We start from the raw sequence: 16,309 nt of genomic DNA, 5'->3' as shown, positions 1-16,309 counted from the left end.
CTCAGCATAACAGACCTAGAGGATCCAAAGGACTGGGCATCACCTGGGCTCCTGCATTGGTTCTGCAGCCGTTTTTGTTTATGATTAAACTGACTAGCTTACTTGGCAAATAATATGATCATTGTATCTGTCTGTGGGATTGGAGAAGGGTGATGATGGTGGCTCTGAATGAAAGGGCAAATTTCCATTCTCCCTTTATGTCAGATGGCAATTCCATAACCTGGAGAGGTGGCCTTGCACCATGATGCTAGAACATGCACACCCTGTGTTTGTTATTATCTGCGTATCTTGGCCAGTTAAAAAACAACTAGTGTATCTCATGTATGTGCCACAGACATGCAGCCTGGGGATGCAGACCTATGTGGCTAAGTGCTGCATAAGAGCTACAAGGACACAAAGAGGGGGGAAGAATTCTGGAGTCTTCCATAGAAAGCTCAGGTTCAATGCCAGCCTTAGCACGTACTGACTACATACCCTTGAACAAACCACTTCTCTCTGCCCATCCGTGGATTCCCAGGACTAAGGAGATAATCAATATCCACCTCTCCAGTCTCACAGGTTATTGTGAAATACAAACAACAATGACAGCACATAACATTTATTGCTGACTATCCTCCAAGCCCTGTGCTAAGTGCTTCACATGCACTAGCTTCACTAATCCTATCCACCAAACTGTTCTGCAGATGAGAAAACAGGTTTCGAAAGTTTAGACAGTTCGCTTAACTCTGCATGGCCAGTAAGTGGCAGAGAAGGAATTCAAACCCAAGTTGACTGACTCCAGCACCAGAGACCTTAGCTCTATGGCATGGGGGCCGGGACGCTGCAAGCTGCAAAGAGCTAAACAAATTAAAAACGCATTTAAGGGATCCTGGTAGCTAACTTTGTGGTTATGGTTGGTCAAGCACGTGCATATCACTCTCCCTCATCCTACGAGGTAGTTAACGCTCCACTGAAGGGTGTACCTAAGGAGAGATTTCTTGCGGCATATGCTAGGATTTTCTATCATTTCATTCATTCACTTAGGCTAATGGGTGTCTCTGCAGGACATTCCTGGGCAGTGACGCATGGGCCCATGTGGATGTAAGTCAGCCCAGATGCATAGCAGGGAGATTTCCAAGGGAGATTGGGAAAGACAAGGAAAGACCCGAGAAATGGAGCTGGGTTCTGAGCCTGCAAGGGGACTGGCCTTACTGAGTCGCTGAGTTTCCAAAGGGGAAAGGAGCCCCTAGAGCTGTGTGACACGACCAGCACAGCCTTATGGCACGGCCGCCATATCACCCTACTGGAACTCAGAGGACCAGCATGAGCCTTGCTGGGAGAGGGAACCGAAAGGACAAAAGGAACTGAGAACCGGCCAATTGCACCTACTTCATGTTTCTGCCAAAGCCAGTCTTTCCCCCTCCCCCCTGCATCCTCCCCAGGTCCAGGCCCCAACCTGACGAAACAGACCCACCGCACACAGGCACCCCTTCCACACCGCTTTATCTGCACAGACGAAATCCACTCCACGCCCCGAGAGGGGGACCAGCAGAAGAAACGTGAATCCGTCGCAGGGAATTTTCAACAAGGCTATGAATTTCTTCAAATGCCTGCGGTAGAAGCTTAATTTTCATGACCCGCATTTGGTGGATTTTTTTTTTTTTTAATGCTTTGTTATTCCCCAAAGGCCCAAAACTCATTGGCCCCCAATTATTGATATTTCTGAGTGTCTTCCCAACATCACTGCGCATACAGTTTCAGAGTTTTTTTTTTACTTCTTTTTTCAAAATTCTGTTTGAGGACCTCAAACTAACTTGGAGACCAAGGTGGGAACCTTGGCTATGGAGCCAGTTCTGATTTTTTAGCGTTTGGGTTTTGAATTCTCATCAGTGTTGTCTGTTGAGAGTTTAGAACTTAGAGAGCGGAAGAAAGCGAGAGACAAATCAGGAGATCTAGGTTTTGGTCGTGGCTCTGCCAGTGTCTAGCTCTTTGACTGATGTTAGAGATGCGGAGATAATATTTCATGAGCCCAGTAATCGGAGACTGCTTTGACAGCTGTGTTGAGAGGGAATCTCAGGGTACATTTAGGTCATCCGAAGGTGTGGTGGTCTGTTGTCACCCCTGCAGGGGTCAGGGTGGTGACCAGCGTGGCAGGGTTTGGCTGCCCCCGACCTCGTCAGTCGCCTCTAACCCCTCTGGGTCTCAGTCTCCTCACCTGTAACATGTGAGTCTCCTCACTTGTAAGTTCTTCCCTACTCTGCCTTTCATGTTCTCTTACCCCCATCAACCGCCGACAAAAGTGCTGAGAGAGAGATCGTGACCCGTGCTGAGAGTTTATTTTAAGCCTGTTTTTAATTTATTTTTCACTCTCCACTTTAGAGCTGGCGCCCCATGATTATTTTCTAAATAACAGCTTCCTAGCTTGGAACCGGGCTCATTATCGTTTGCTCTCAGGTGTGCCTCACTGCCAGCATCCACGGCAAATCCCATTTCATTTGCTGCCAGCCTGGTCGTGAAGATGAGCTGATTCATATTACCACACACCTTATAAATCCATCCTTTCTGGAAGTGACTTCCCTGCTCACTTTAGGATCATTAGTGAATTTAATCAATGCAGGCTCTCTACTGTCATCAGGATGATTAATAAACATCACAGGAAGCCCGGGCTCCTCTGGGACATTCCACATGGCTCTTCCTTACCTGGCGAGGATGCAGCAATAATAATGCTCTGCTTGCAGCCTACCAGGCAGTGTTCCCGCTCCATTCATTTCCTCTAGACATCCTTCCTCCACTCCTACCTTGTCTTAAAAATGGCACCCTGGAACCCTCCCCTTCCACTTTCACACCAAGGCCCGACTCACATATCACCTCTTTGTTAGAGATTATTAAGTCCACCTCCTTTATTTGAGGGAAACGGAGGCCCAGAGATATTAAATAATTCAGTAGTTATCAAACAGCCAAGAAGTGGCTATTAATGGATAATATTCTCAAATAGGTGACATATGAGTCAATTAGTGAATTGGAATAGATTCAATTTACTAATTAACCCATCATCACCCAGGTTATTGAATCAAGAGAGAGACACCAGATGACTAAGTTTTGACTGATGAAAAGGGAGGGCGGAGGAGACAGGACTGCTGTCCTGCTCCGGTGGGCAAGGTCCCTGGACAGTCAAGAGGCACAGGGGCAGCCGTGAGGGGTCCAGCCAGCCACAGTGGGCTCTTCACCTGCCCTGAAATTCTGCCCTCCTCTGCTGGGATTTCCAGAACATGGAGTACTTCTTTTTTTTCCCCTCAGATGGAAGGAGCAGTTTCATCTTATCAGCCCTCGTTATCAGCTGTCCTTCCTCAGCTGGTTTCTCTGCCTTATCTAAAGGGCGAACTTTCCACTTTTCACACTTCTTCCTCCTTTTGCAACTTTCTTAACTTCCGGACTCTTCTGTTCCCTTATTATCTGGGCCATCTCCTGTTTACCAAAACCTGGCGTCTCCTGAGTGGTTTCTGGTCTGAGTGAAGATATTCCTTTTCTCAAGCCCATCACCTTCTCTTCTCTCTCCCCTCCCGGAAAGTCAAATATCATGCAGGAAACAAGCAATAATGAAAACAAAGTTTCCGACAATAATGCCCTTCCCCGTGGAAAAGAGTGTTACACATGCGTCTACCCAGCAGTGCTGCCGGTCAGGCTCAGTGGCTCTGAGTCCTGTGTATCAGTGACCAGTGACGGGTCTTCCCCCCCAGCACAGGCCCTGCCCCTCAAACAAACCACTGGGTTTTGCCCTGACCTCACTGAAGGCCGTATCTGAAGGCCAGGATCTATTCGATGATGGTACCAGGTACCAATTAGAATGTATTTACAAAAAAAAAAAACATTGCTTTAGGCTTGAGATGTGTAGCACTTACACCCCAGGGAGTAGGGGAAAGTTCACCGCATTTCTCAGATGGCTCAGCTGTGCGGTCAAGGTCAACACGGGCGGTGGCTTCCTTTAGGGGCATCTTCCTCGAGACCTGTTACTCACAGGAAATCCTGGCGGTGGCTTTCTGTCACAGTTTGTTTGCGTGTGTGTGTGCGTGTGCGTGTGTGTGTTTAGGGTGGGGGGAGCCTTAGAGTCACATCACACATTCTAGAATCGGTAAGGACTTCATGAAAAGAGTTGGAAGCAGAAAATCAGGGAGGGAAGTAAGAACTGGGGCTGGGATGGAAGCAAGGTTCCCACAGGGAAACTCTGGTGCCTTTTTCCTCGGACTTGACATTCATGGGCTGTGAATGAGTGAGGAAACCCGGCACACCGGCCCCAGGGCACGTGGAATCAAAACCTGGAGGGCTTGGTGTCACCTTCGAGATCCTCCAGCTCACCTCCTACATTTTACACCTTGCCGGCTCCACCCTCAGACTCCCTGCCTGTGCTCTTTTTCTTTTCCTTTCGTCACCATCTTTCTTTTTACATCCTCACACTGTCGTGAAAAAGGGAGAAAACCAGGAAGGAGAAAGGTGAAGGGGAGACACTGCAGAGGGCTCAGATCCACTTTCCCTGGGCCTTCCAAATGAATTTTGCAAATTCAAAAGCTTTTGTGAAGAAATGGCGGGCTTCTGGATCATTAGTGACAAAAACTGATTGAGGAACAAAAAGCTGACCTAGTCAGTAACTTGAAAAACCCACTTGGCTTCCCTGAGGGTGATATAACTTGTGACGATGCTGGGTTTTCTTTGTAAATGGGGGGTTTCGGGTTGGTAAATGTGGTGGCTGCTTTGATCCACTGTTTCCTTTTCCCCAGGCTCCTGTGGTTTCCAGCCTGGTAGCCCCACGCCTGGCAGCCTACCGCATACTCATTCCCAACAGGGAAGCAGGGCCGCCTCAGCCCCGTGGCCTGAGGGAGGGCCAGCAGGGAGCTTTCAACTTCTGTCCCCAAATGTCAGGAGCAGGGAGCTCCCCTGTGCTTTCAGGCCCGGCCGCCTGGAGGTGTGGTGTCCACACCAGACTTCCACGCGTGACCTCTGCCTCGAGATAGACACGCCAGACGATGGGAGGAAGGTGGGACTCCCATCTTGGGGCAGGCACTGTGCTTGGCGTGTTCACCTATGTTATTTTATGTATCTTCACAAACACAGGATTTTCCTAATTTACAGATGAGCAAAGAGACGCAGAGGGGTTAAGGAACTACCCCAAGTGACAGAGCTAGGAAGTGATGAACCCGGACCTAGAACACAGCCACAGGACTGGGTCCACGCCGCACTCTTTCTGTGATGCTTTGTCACCCCGTGGGTGACAGTGCCAGCCAGGGAGACAGAGGCAGGAGGATTGGCTGTGGAGACTGGCGGCAGTGAAAGGGTTGCCTTGCCAGCTCATGAGCTGGTCAGCCTCCATGGAGCCCAAGCAATGGGGACATTTGCATTGACCTCTTCAGGCTACTCTAGTCTAAATATCCCCTTAGGAGTTGTCCATGGCGTTCATTTTAATACAAACCTCCTTGAGGGTGAGGACCATCATGCTTTATGCCCTTTCCTACTCCCTAGTATCTTGAATATTTGGTGTTTTCTTTCCCTCCAGGCCTGAGCTTATGACTCTGCCTTCTGAGGATTCTGAAAGGGCTCCAATCTTAGTCTGGCTTTGATGATTTAGGGAAATTATCTTGATGCCTTACTGCTGACACGATGTGTTTAATCATAATCACAGTTATAATAACATTCATTGAACACCTACTATGAACTAGCACCGGGCCAATCACTTTACAGGAATAACTCAGCCAGTTCTTATCCCCGTTGAACAAAGCAGGTGATGGAAGCTCCTGAGGGCTCCCTGCTCAGGGTCACCTCTGTTGTAAGCGGCAGAACCAGGATGAAAGCGCTTCACCCGTTTCTTACTTCTATGTGAAGACTGCAGCCTCTGCAGCCAGCTTTCAGTTGCTTTAGCAGGTTGGTAGAACAGGGCCAGCAAACCCCTTACAGGGAAGAAAGTTCTGGGTTGCCTAGGGCCCCAGAAGGCACACACCTCTTGGTGCTGTGTGCAAAAGTCTGCAAAGAAGAAGAAGATGGCAAAGAGGAGTTCTCTATTTAGCTTCATCAAGTCGTGTCCTACTGGGGACAAATACAGACCAACAGTACGGCAGTGATCCCTCTAGCGAATCCTGAGTGCGCGAAGGTACACCTACACACACCCCCCATCCCAAGCATCTCCATGTCCTTTCCATATTTTGGGTCATTGAGCCCAATTTCCCCAGATGAACACAGAACACGTTTTGTGCATTTTGCTCTGGACCCTGGACTACCTATGTTCGGTCCACTGAGGCTGCATTTGCCGACCCCTCTCTTTCACTCTCCCGAAATCAGGTAAAGGGATTTTTTTCCCCTAAAAAAAACCTCCCACAATCCACTTGACAGCTGCCTTAGAAAGCTCACCGCCCCCCCCCAAAGGGCTTGCTTATGATTTTTGCTTGCATTGTGAGCCTGTGACCGGCTTGGCGGCTCCCTTCACAGACGATGCCGCGGCCTCCCCCTCTAATGAGAGACAAGTGCAGGAGGCTTCGTAGACTGATGCACCTGCATCCTCTCAGTTATCCAGCCTTGTCAGTGCCCTCAGAACTCCTCCCAGCGCCTGCTGGTTTAACAGAGTAGGGCTGCTTCACTGGAAGAGCCCCATCAATTTACTAATGAGCTCTTTTCCTGCAGAACCTACTGTTGACTCTGAAATTAGATTCAAATGCAATACGGAATCCCTAAAAGTCATACTTGTATGAACAGCTTAAGGGTGGAACAAGCCTCCAAACCAAATTGACCCCCTAAGAGTTATTAGTCTGAACTACAAAGATCATACAATTCTAGAACAAGTGGGGCTGCAGCACCAGGAGGAAAATGATTTGACAAAGCTCTGAGGGAAGCCAGAGGCAGAGCTGGGACTAGGTCCAGGGCTTGATTCTCTTTAACCACCATGCTATTCGTCCCCCTCTGTCCCTTTCCCACCATACACTCCCAGGACATACAGCACGAGCAGAATTGTCATTAGTTGGCTAATTCTCAAGGTTAAATGGTCGAGACGTCAGAAACTGAGGAAGCCAAGGTCACCAAGAAAACAGACAGCTGAGCTCCCAAATGCTCCAAGTTGTCAATATTGGGAGAACATCCTAGAAGGAGGTGCAGAGTCTGAAGGGCTTCTTCTCCTTGGCAGGACAGGCTTTGCGACTTCGTCTTTCTAAAGCTCATCTCTGCATAACCAAACAGTGGCGCCCATCAATTTCTTGAAAAGAAACATCTGTGGCTTCCGTTTTGACGGCAGAAAAGTCATTCTTGAGTCAGAGAAAAGATTCAAGTTACCCTGAAACACTTGTTCTTAAGAAAATGTCCAAAGTCAGAGACGCCAGAATTCAAATTAATGATGTACCGAGGGGCCTCCCAACTTTTACAGAATTAAAATTCTTAATCATTTTGACCGGAAGGATATACACTGTCAGGGGGAACCGCACCCCTGTTCTACCTTCAGTGAAATCAGAGGAGGTGCTGTCTTCAATTCATTTTACTTACATAACTGACTCTCAACTTCGTTTTTGCATTAATAAATAACGTAACGATAGATAATCCCCAAGCAATTTCCATTTGGTAGTGAACATGTGAAAGCTTTTTCTTGCACTGAATTTACCTGCCAGTTTAGGTTTTCTTTGCAGTAAAGCTGACCTCGGCTCTGCTGTCTGGGGGGTTAGCTCTGTTCTCAGGTGGCGGTAGGGGAGTAGTTCTGAAGCAAGGTGGGACACTGCAGAAGCCAGGTGGGGAGAAATGACTCATGTGCCCCTCCCTCCAGGCAGTGACCGTGACTTTGCTTTCCACATAGTACCTTGCATGCACTGCTAACTTTTTTTTGATCGAAAGAAATAAAATCAGTTGCCTCTCCAAAGAGGTTCTGTTAATTCAGAGAGAATCTTCACTTATCAATGTGAGCGCTCAAGTGAACAGCTAGAGAGTGGTTTAACTGAAAAGATTTGTGTAAGCACGCTCAGAAGTGAACGGCACTTTTATCAGGACCTGACATACCAGCCTGCAGAGAATTGCACAATTTGAGACACCAACGGGACCCAGGGTGCCACCCTGATAATATTGATAACACCACTCATTCTTTCTGCAGAACTCAAGCTTCACCTGTTTAACCTACTTGTAAACAGGAATAATTCTGCTACTGGCATAACCCTTGCTAAATTTACAATCCACGCATATGAGTCTAGAGTTTCTGAATGTACTTGTTAGGGGACTTGCCTAATGGTTCAGAGTGTGTGCTACAGTGAGTTTCAGAGATGGGGCAATGAGGCAGGCAGAATCCCTTATTCAGGAAATCAGAGCGGCAAATAAAGCGAGCTGGTATTTGATTTCACGGTAGTAGTTCGCCGCAGTTGCTCTTTATATTAGCTACGTGCAAGTGCAGTAAAAACTAGGTTTAACGGGACACTCGGTGACAATCCAGAGAACTGAATACTAATCCTAGAACCACTGAGTGTCTATATTTGGGAAACTAAAAGGTTTGTAAAATGATGAAAAGCAGAGTCTCAGAGAGCCAAAGTGTGGCTACCACCTGTTTGTAAAATAGCTATAAATACATGAAACTTCTTTTTCAACGCCATGGTCAGAGGTTTTAAATAAAGTGATTCAGTCCTGGCTAGAGCCTAGGGAGCATCAGGAGGAGGGGTAGCTTACAAGGCAGCCCCCTTCTCCTGGAGACACAGCCTGCGAACCCAGCCACGTCCAGCAGCTGAGACAACAACAACAAAACAGGGCTGCCTTGGAGGGAAGCGGTATCCAGCTGGGAAGAGGACGCTCGGGGGTGTGTTCCGTGAAGCGCCTGCCCACGCAGTGGGTCCTGGGTTTGGGGGTCGTGGGCAGTGGGACGGGGTCCCTGCAACGTGGTTAAGAGCACGGCCGCTCAGCACGTCCTGGGCTTCACCCCCAGCTACTAGCCGTGGTCCTCAGCTGACCCTCTCCGCCCTTCTCTGCGACAGCTCCCCCATCCATCAAACTAGGACAGCAGCGCCCACCCTGAAGCACTGCTGTGAGAATTCAAGTGAGATTGCAAGGTGAGCACTTCGCGGAGTGCCTGGTACCTAAAAAGGGAATGTCAAAACATGTATAGAAGATAAGCTATTGGTGACTGCTGGTTTCTGATAACTTTTATTTTTTGTTCTTTTCTACAACTTTCCAACTTTCACCAATGAAAATATACTAAAGTCAATTTTGTGAGAGGTCAGTATACACCAAATGACAATGCCCTGGATTGGGTCAGGGGTACTAAAAAATGTGCTGGATTGAGAGCGTTCTTAAGGGTCAGAGTTCAACTTCCTCATTTTTGCAGATGAGGAAACTGAGGCCCAGAACGGCCACCTTCACAACAAGCTAGGAATAGAACCCAGGTTTCCAGACTAGGAAAAGTCATGAGACAAAAGCATGCATATCTTGCATTTATGATGGTACAGATGAACCTATTTGCAAAGCAGAAATAGAGACACAGATGTAGAGAACAAACGTGTGGACACCGGGGGTGGGGAGAAAGGGGTGTGGGATGACTTGGGAGGTTGGAATGGACATATATACGCCACTGGGTATGAAATAGGTAACTAGTGAGGGCCTGCTGTATAGCACGGGGAACTGTACTCAGTGCTCTGTGGTGACGTGGATGGGAGGGAAATCCAAAAGGGAGGGGATATGTGTATACATGTGGCTGGTTCTCTTGCATTTATGGTTATGATGTACTGGTGTAAACCAAGTGGATGAGGAAAGGAGGGAGGGGCTACAGAGAATGAGAAGAATCCAAGTGCCTTCCAAGGATTCCAGTTTGGGATCTTGGAAGAGGGGAGATCAGAAGGGGGAAGTTATGAGGGAAGTTGTTTTGATGTGAAGAAGGGTGTGAGTTTGGTTTTGAATGTTGTCAGCTTTGAGACACATCCCAGTGGGTTCCATCTACAGGCAGTCTCAGATCCAGACCGGGAGCTGGGCAGGGATAAAGATTCGGGAGAGGATGCCATGGAATTAAAAGATGAAGCTGTGCTCAACAAACTTTGCAAAGTTCAAAGAATAGACCATAGTGGAAAATACCAGAGGGTCAAGGCTGAGCGGTGAGGGGCAGTTGAAATTAAAAAGGGGGGAAGGAAATGATATTGAAGAAGAGGAATATTTGGGTAAAGGAGCCAGTGGCTTGGTTTCCAGGTGGGTGCAACCATCAAGTTTGAAATTCAGGAGGGAGGTCAGGAAAAATAAAGTTGGAAAACGAAACTGACCGTCCTTTGGCTTCAACCAGGAGGAAGCCACCGGCAATTTTTTAAAGTGCTTTCTGAGATGGGAAAATGAAGGTGCCTGAATCCCTTATTCAAGAAATGAGGCTGGGAAATAAAGTAAGGAGGTATTGGATGATAGTTGGGAGAGATGGCAGAGCAAAGTAACGGCTTATTCAAGATAAAGGACTCTATGAATATTTGAAAGCAGAAGGGAAGAGATGGAGGAGGAGAGATTAAAGCTTTTGGGAGGTAGAAGATAAACCTCAAGTAAGAGTCTCAGGAGGCCAAAACAAAAAAAAAAAGTGCATGAGATCAAGGCAACATTGGAATCACTAGCATTAAATCCTCAAGACATCTCTCCATCCTGATACCTGGAAAGATTTGAGTTTTAAGTATTTTGGGGCTTTTGGAAGTCTTAAGATTTTTACAAGGGTCTTGAAAATTCCACTTACATTCACTTCTCATTTTATAATAGAAACCGTTAATGGCAAACCAAGGATTAGGACCTGCTTCTCCTGGTGTGGGGTGTATATCTCACCTCTGTACTTAGAGCTGCTGTCACTAAATTACCTGTGTCTTTATTTGCTTATCGACTCCTTCCCTCAATTGCAGGAAGGGAGGGTTCACATGCTTTCTTTTAACCGTCTCCCAGCAACGTGTACAATGTCCCACACATAATAGGAGCCCAATAAATATTGGCTAAATGGGTGAATAAAGGAATGAATGAACACAGAAAGGACCCATGCATTCAGGGAGATAACTCAAGATTTGCATTCTTCTCTAAAAATGAATCAGGCAGTTTAGCAAGCGGGTTACCCTTTAAACACCATTTGGTAAATGGCCTTGGGTTTTTCTTGAAGGCATTTCCAGTACCTTAAAAAAAATCACACACACCCCAAAGCTATCATCAAAGCCCATAGAAGAATCTATCCTTGAGTACAGATTAGAAGCAAATTTAACTAGATAGTGGGGCAGCATGTGGCATATTTATACTTTCTGTACTGAATCAAGTTAGCATCTACGTTCCCATCTGTGAAACAGGTATAATCGTAAGAGGTGTTGTAAGGATAATTCAGATTGTAAACTTACAACCGAGTCTGATACCTTTGTTGTGAACTATGAGTATTATCCCACACTGTACTTCCTCTAAAAGTCCAACTTTGTAAAATGTTTTGATTGTACTGCAATTAGGTTACTGAGTAGGCTTACATTTTTGTACCTTTTTCATCTAAAAACCTTAGTACTCACCAAAAGCTGCTAAGCTCCAAGATCCAGCTGGCATTTAACCTAGAATATACTCCATAAATATCTGCTCACTTATTAAATAATGCCTCAAGATTAAAAGTGGCCTCATCGTCATTGCCATTATTTCATTTCACCCTTGTATCAACTATGTGAGATGGATGCTCCCTGTCCACCCTGCCCCATTTTACAGATGAGAAATCTAAAGCTCGGGGAGCTTAAGCTACTTTCCCAGCATCACCCAGCACCTCAACTCAGACCCAAGCCCCCTGATGCCCTAGTGTAGTCATTTCTCTTTTCTGCTGATGATTCGAGTTCTGATTTCTTTTGCTTTTTTTTTTTCTTTTTTCCATTAGGAAACAATGAGCAGAAGCCCTGGACAAAATGGTTCCTTATTGCAGTTACGGTGACCATCTGCTTTATCTTGTTAATTTTCTCACTCATCTGCAGAATGTAGGTATTCTTTTTATTTGGGTGCTTTCACTGGGATCTAAATATTGGATTTTTACCTTCTTGCCATGCATCCACTGGACAGAGGGTTCTTGTTATCAGGTGGAATTTACGACATTTTTGTGTCTTCCCGGACAGCCTTTCCAAGAGTGTGGACCAAATAAAAAACTGGGAAACAGGAGGTGATTTGCAGAAACTGGACACAGAGCACAACACAGCCCTCAGGCATTAGATACCCCCTTCCTGAATTTGCCGACAGTCCATTCATTTCTGTGAAGGATTTTTTTTTGGCTGCACAGCGTGGCATGTGGGATCTTAGTTCCCCAACCAGGCAACAAACCCGTGCTCCCTGCAGTGGAAGTGTGGATTCTTAACCACAGGAATGCCAGGGAAGTCCCTCTATGAAGGTTTTTACATTTGTGTTTTTTTGATTCCTTGACTGCCTTCCACTCCGTACTTGGTTGCCTCTGTTGAGCCCCCAGGGCATGCTTGTTACGTCTTCGGTAAAGGAAGGCATCCCATTGGATGCTGAAGTCACTATGGTGCCTCCTGTGTTATGATCCCCAATTATGAGGTACCAACTCCTACCCTGGCCCTTCGGTCATCCAGTCCCTTAGTGACTGATCGTTCCCAGGTCAGACACAGATTCTAGAAGTGTCATGCAGATTTGGTGGCCAAACCTAGAGCTTGCAAATGGCCCCAGAAGAACTTCTCATCCCTTCTGGCATCCAGGAAGGCCAAGTGCCACTTAGGAGGCTGCAGAACATGTTCTATCTTAGCTTTTTCACAATTTAGAAAATGACTTTTATTTTAAACAGCTTCACTATTATAAATGTCTTATCAGATGCCATCTATATAGGCTGGGGGGCGGTTGGCAGCTCAAAGGAGAGGAAAAAGACAGTAAACCCTGAGAGCTGGCGCCTAGGGGGAGGGGCCGCCTACCAGCATCGTGGGTAACCCTGGGGCCCCACGCACTTGATGTACATCATTTTCAGAAATCAGGCCTGGTAACACGCACCAACATGAAGCAATTGCCATTTTGTCTTTCTTGGATGATTCAGAAGTCACATCAGAGTCTTGCAGTACCCCCAAGGTCTTCAACTATTATTACAATGTAGATATTTGAAAGTCTTAGTCAATGAAGATTTTGAATTTACAAAACAGCAGGTTCAGGGATTAACTAGGTCAATTTTTAGAGTAGATATTTAAGGACAAGAAAGGCTGTTCTTGCTTAGCTATTTCCCTCCTTTACTCTGTTTTCAGATGCCACTTATGGACCAAGTTGTTTCCACCTGTTCCGGCACCAAAGAGTAATATTAAAGAATTCTTTGTAACCATCAACTATGAGGTAATATTGAAGGTTCTTATGATATGTCATATCTGCCCAGGGTTGGGTCCCCAGGGATCTGTCACTGGGTCATTCGTTTTCCATGTTACAAGGCAGGGTCTTTACCCAGGAGGCCAGGTGCCTTCATGTTGCTTTAGTCATTCTGCTCTTTGGCCGATTGTTTTAATATATGTTCATTACAGTCTTTGAATATTGCAAAGGTCCTACTCAATTATGAGTGATCTCAACAGTCAGACTTGAAATTTTATTTTCTATCACCCAGCTCTTAACTGACCTTGGGCAATTCCTTCAACCCCATGGGCCCTGACTTCCATTTCTGCACAGTAAGGGGCACAGATGAGATGGTCCAATGACCTGTTTAGCTCTGACGTTCTAACAATCAATGTTTCTACACATGGGTACCCCAATCAGTAAAGTTTTTCAGAGGGATTTTCCCTAGTTCCTTAGTATAAAGAACCATAGAAAAGGCAAATGATTTCCCCAAATATGCTTTCTTAGGCTCTGTTAACCATTCAGAGCACTCAGGCTTAACTGAATGCTCACTTACCAATGGCATCCAATTGTTCTAGCATCACATGGTAGAAGTCATCCTTTCCCTAGTGAAATGCCTTGGCATCTTTGTTGCAAATAAGTTGTCCATGTATATCTGTGTCTACTTCCGGACTATTAGGTTTCATTGATCTATTTGTCTATCTTTATGCTAATATAATACTGTCTTGATGACTACAGCTTTATTGTAAACTTGGAGACCAGGTACTGTAAGGCTTCCAAACATGACTGTTCAAAGTTGTTTTGGTTATTCTAGGTCCTTTTTATTTCCATATAAATTTTAGAGCCAGTTTACCAATTTCAACAAAAAAAGCTGCTGGGATCCTGACCAGGATTGTCTCGTATTATAGGTGCATTTGGGGAGAAGTGACATCTTAAACATAACGAGTCATCTGATCTGTAAACATGACATCTCACCTTATTTTTGTAGGTTTTCGTTAATTTTTGTCAGCAAGGTCTTGTGATGTTCAGTGTATTGCATGTTGCTTGTCAAATCTGTCCTTAAATTGAACGGTTATTTAGATCAGGGGCCAGCTGACTTTCTGTAAAGAGCCAGATAGTAAACATTCAAGGGCCAAATGCTTTATCACACTGCCACTGTAGTGGGAAAACATCCACAGACAATATGCAAATGGCTCTGGCCAATAAAACTTTATTTACAAAATCAGGCAACGAGCCAGACTCAGCCCACAGACTGCAGACTGCAGACCCTCATCAAGCAATTTTCTTAACAAATTTCATTTTCTCTCTGATAAAGTTACTCATGGTAGGAGAAGTCAAGTGGTGACTGGTTGTAGGGGCGTTTGAGTCGATCACTCACTCACCAAAATGGATCACTGCAGTAAGCGGTGACCTTTCTTTAGAGTTTGCAGTTCGGGTGTTTGGGATGATTTAGCGGATGACAGTTACTGACCTACTGAAGCAGAGAATCGAGGCTGGCCCTATAGTCACCCCTACCCTCAGTTCCACCCTTGTGGTCTCCTTTATCAGGGGGACTGCCGGCTTGCTCCTGTTAACCCGTAGCTTTTCTGGAAGGAAAGTGTGCCCCACTGTGAAACTTGTTTCGCTTCCTGTGAATTCGTGCTGTGGATCCCTCCTGGATCTGGCACACTCATGCCTGGAAAGCACCTGTGGTTTAAGCAGCAGACTCAAGTCATCTGTCCCAGCTTCTTAACAGCACATCTTAGTGCCGGTATCTCATGTCCCTCCACAGCCCCCAAAGATTTCCTTGCACACTCTGAGGTTGGTGAAAGAAACTGGCTTAACAGCTTACTGTGTAAGTTTGCGGTTTGTTGTTAATTAAAATCAAGTCATGGGGATTTCCCTGGTGGTTCAGTGGTAAAGAATCGCCTTCCAGGGCAGGGGACGTGGCTTTGATCCCTGGTTGGGGAACTAAGATCCCACATGCCGCAGGGCAACTAAGCCAGCGCCACAACTACTGAGGTCAGCGCCTCAACTAGAGAGCCCATGTGCCACAAACTACAGAGCCCACAGGCCCTGGAGCCTGCAGGCCACAGCTAGAGAAGAGAAAACCCACATGCCAAAACTAGAGAGAAGCCCACACAATTAAGACCCGATGCAGCCAAAAAAAAAAAAAAAAAAATCAAGTCATGTGTGCAAAACAACAACTCTTGGGGTAGACAGGCTGGTTTCAGAATAAGCAAAGGATTCATGTCAAAACCCATCACTGCCAAGCTCTTCCGGACAATGCACTCTCCTCTCACATTGCAGTGGGTCAGGAAAAACAGATCAGTGAGAGGGACGGGGTGGGGCGGGAGGCCTGCAGGGTGGAGGGGGAGAGTGGGGAGAATTGGGGAAATGAAGTGTCACCTCCTGCTCTCAGTTCTACCACCTCCACCTGGAGGAGTAGGTGCCTCAGTACAGAGCTAACCATAGCTGGGCCACGTGTGGCAGTGCCCCAGCCTCTACCTTCAAATGCAGAGCCTGTGCAACCCACTTCTGGGGCCTTTGCTACAAGGACAACGAGGGGGCCCATTAGAGTTATGGGCAAGCCGCCGGGAAGCCTCCCGCTGGCGGGAAAGGAAACCCTCTGCTTTTCATCACCGCTCACACCTCTCAGCTTGATGTTGGTACCCAGAATCCTGGGATTCAGAGGGTAGCTGCCAACCCAGAGAGGCTGTTAAGCATGTTTTTGCTTGTCCAGGCCTGAGTTAGAAATTGTTCTGTAACACTCAAGAGACAGGTTCTGGTGGGAGGAGAGGGAGGGAGGAAGGAGGGGGATGAGCTGGCTTAGTGATAAAAAAGACTCACTGAAAAAACTCTTACTCTGAGCTTTCCATTTGTTACAAACTGGTTTCCAGCCATTCTTTGTTTCTACGCTAGTAACCGGAGAGGGTTCCTTCCCAGATTAAGTAGACAACAACCTATTAAAAGTACATAAGGCAGAGAGCACAGTTGCCGTGTTCATCACTGTGTATTCAATGCATCACATGGTGTCCAGTGCAAAAAATGTGCTGGGACTTCCCTGGCAGTGCAGTGG

The 16,309-nt window shown here is 46.5% G+C and overlaps 1 protein-coding gene across 1 annotated transcript in view; it reads left to right on the top strand.

Annotated features, from left to right (window-relative positions):
• Positions 1-16,309, top strand: part of IL5RA (interleukin 5 receptor subunit alpha) — a 33,819-nt gene that overhangs the window by 15,921 nt on the left and 1,589 nt on the right. Inside the window, exons 9-10 of the mRNA XM_061195646.1 lie at positions 11,819-11,915; positions 13,176-13,260. Coding sequence (XP_061051629.1) covers positions 11,819-11,915; positions 13,176-13,260 — 182 coding nt within the window. The remainder of the gene's footprint in view (positions 1-11,818; positions 11,916-13,175; positions 13,261-16,309) is intronic.

Source organism: Eubalaena glacialis, chromosome 7 (genome assembly GCF_028564815.1).
Source record: "Eubalaena glacialis isolate mEubGla1 chromosome 7, mEubGla1.1.hap2.+ XY, whole genome shotgun sequence".
Classification (NCBI taxonomy): Eukaryota; Metazoa; Chordata; class Mammalia; order Artiodactyla; family Balaenidae; genus Eubalaena; species Eubalaena glacialis.
This window is presented reverse-complemented; position numbering and strand designations above follow the sequence as displayed.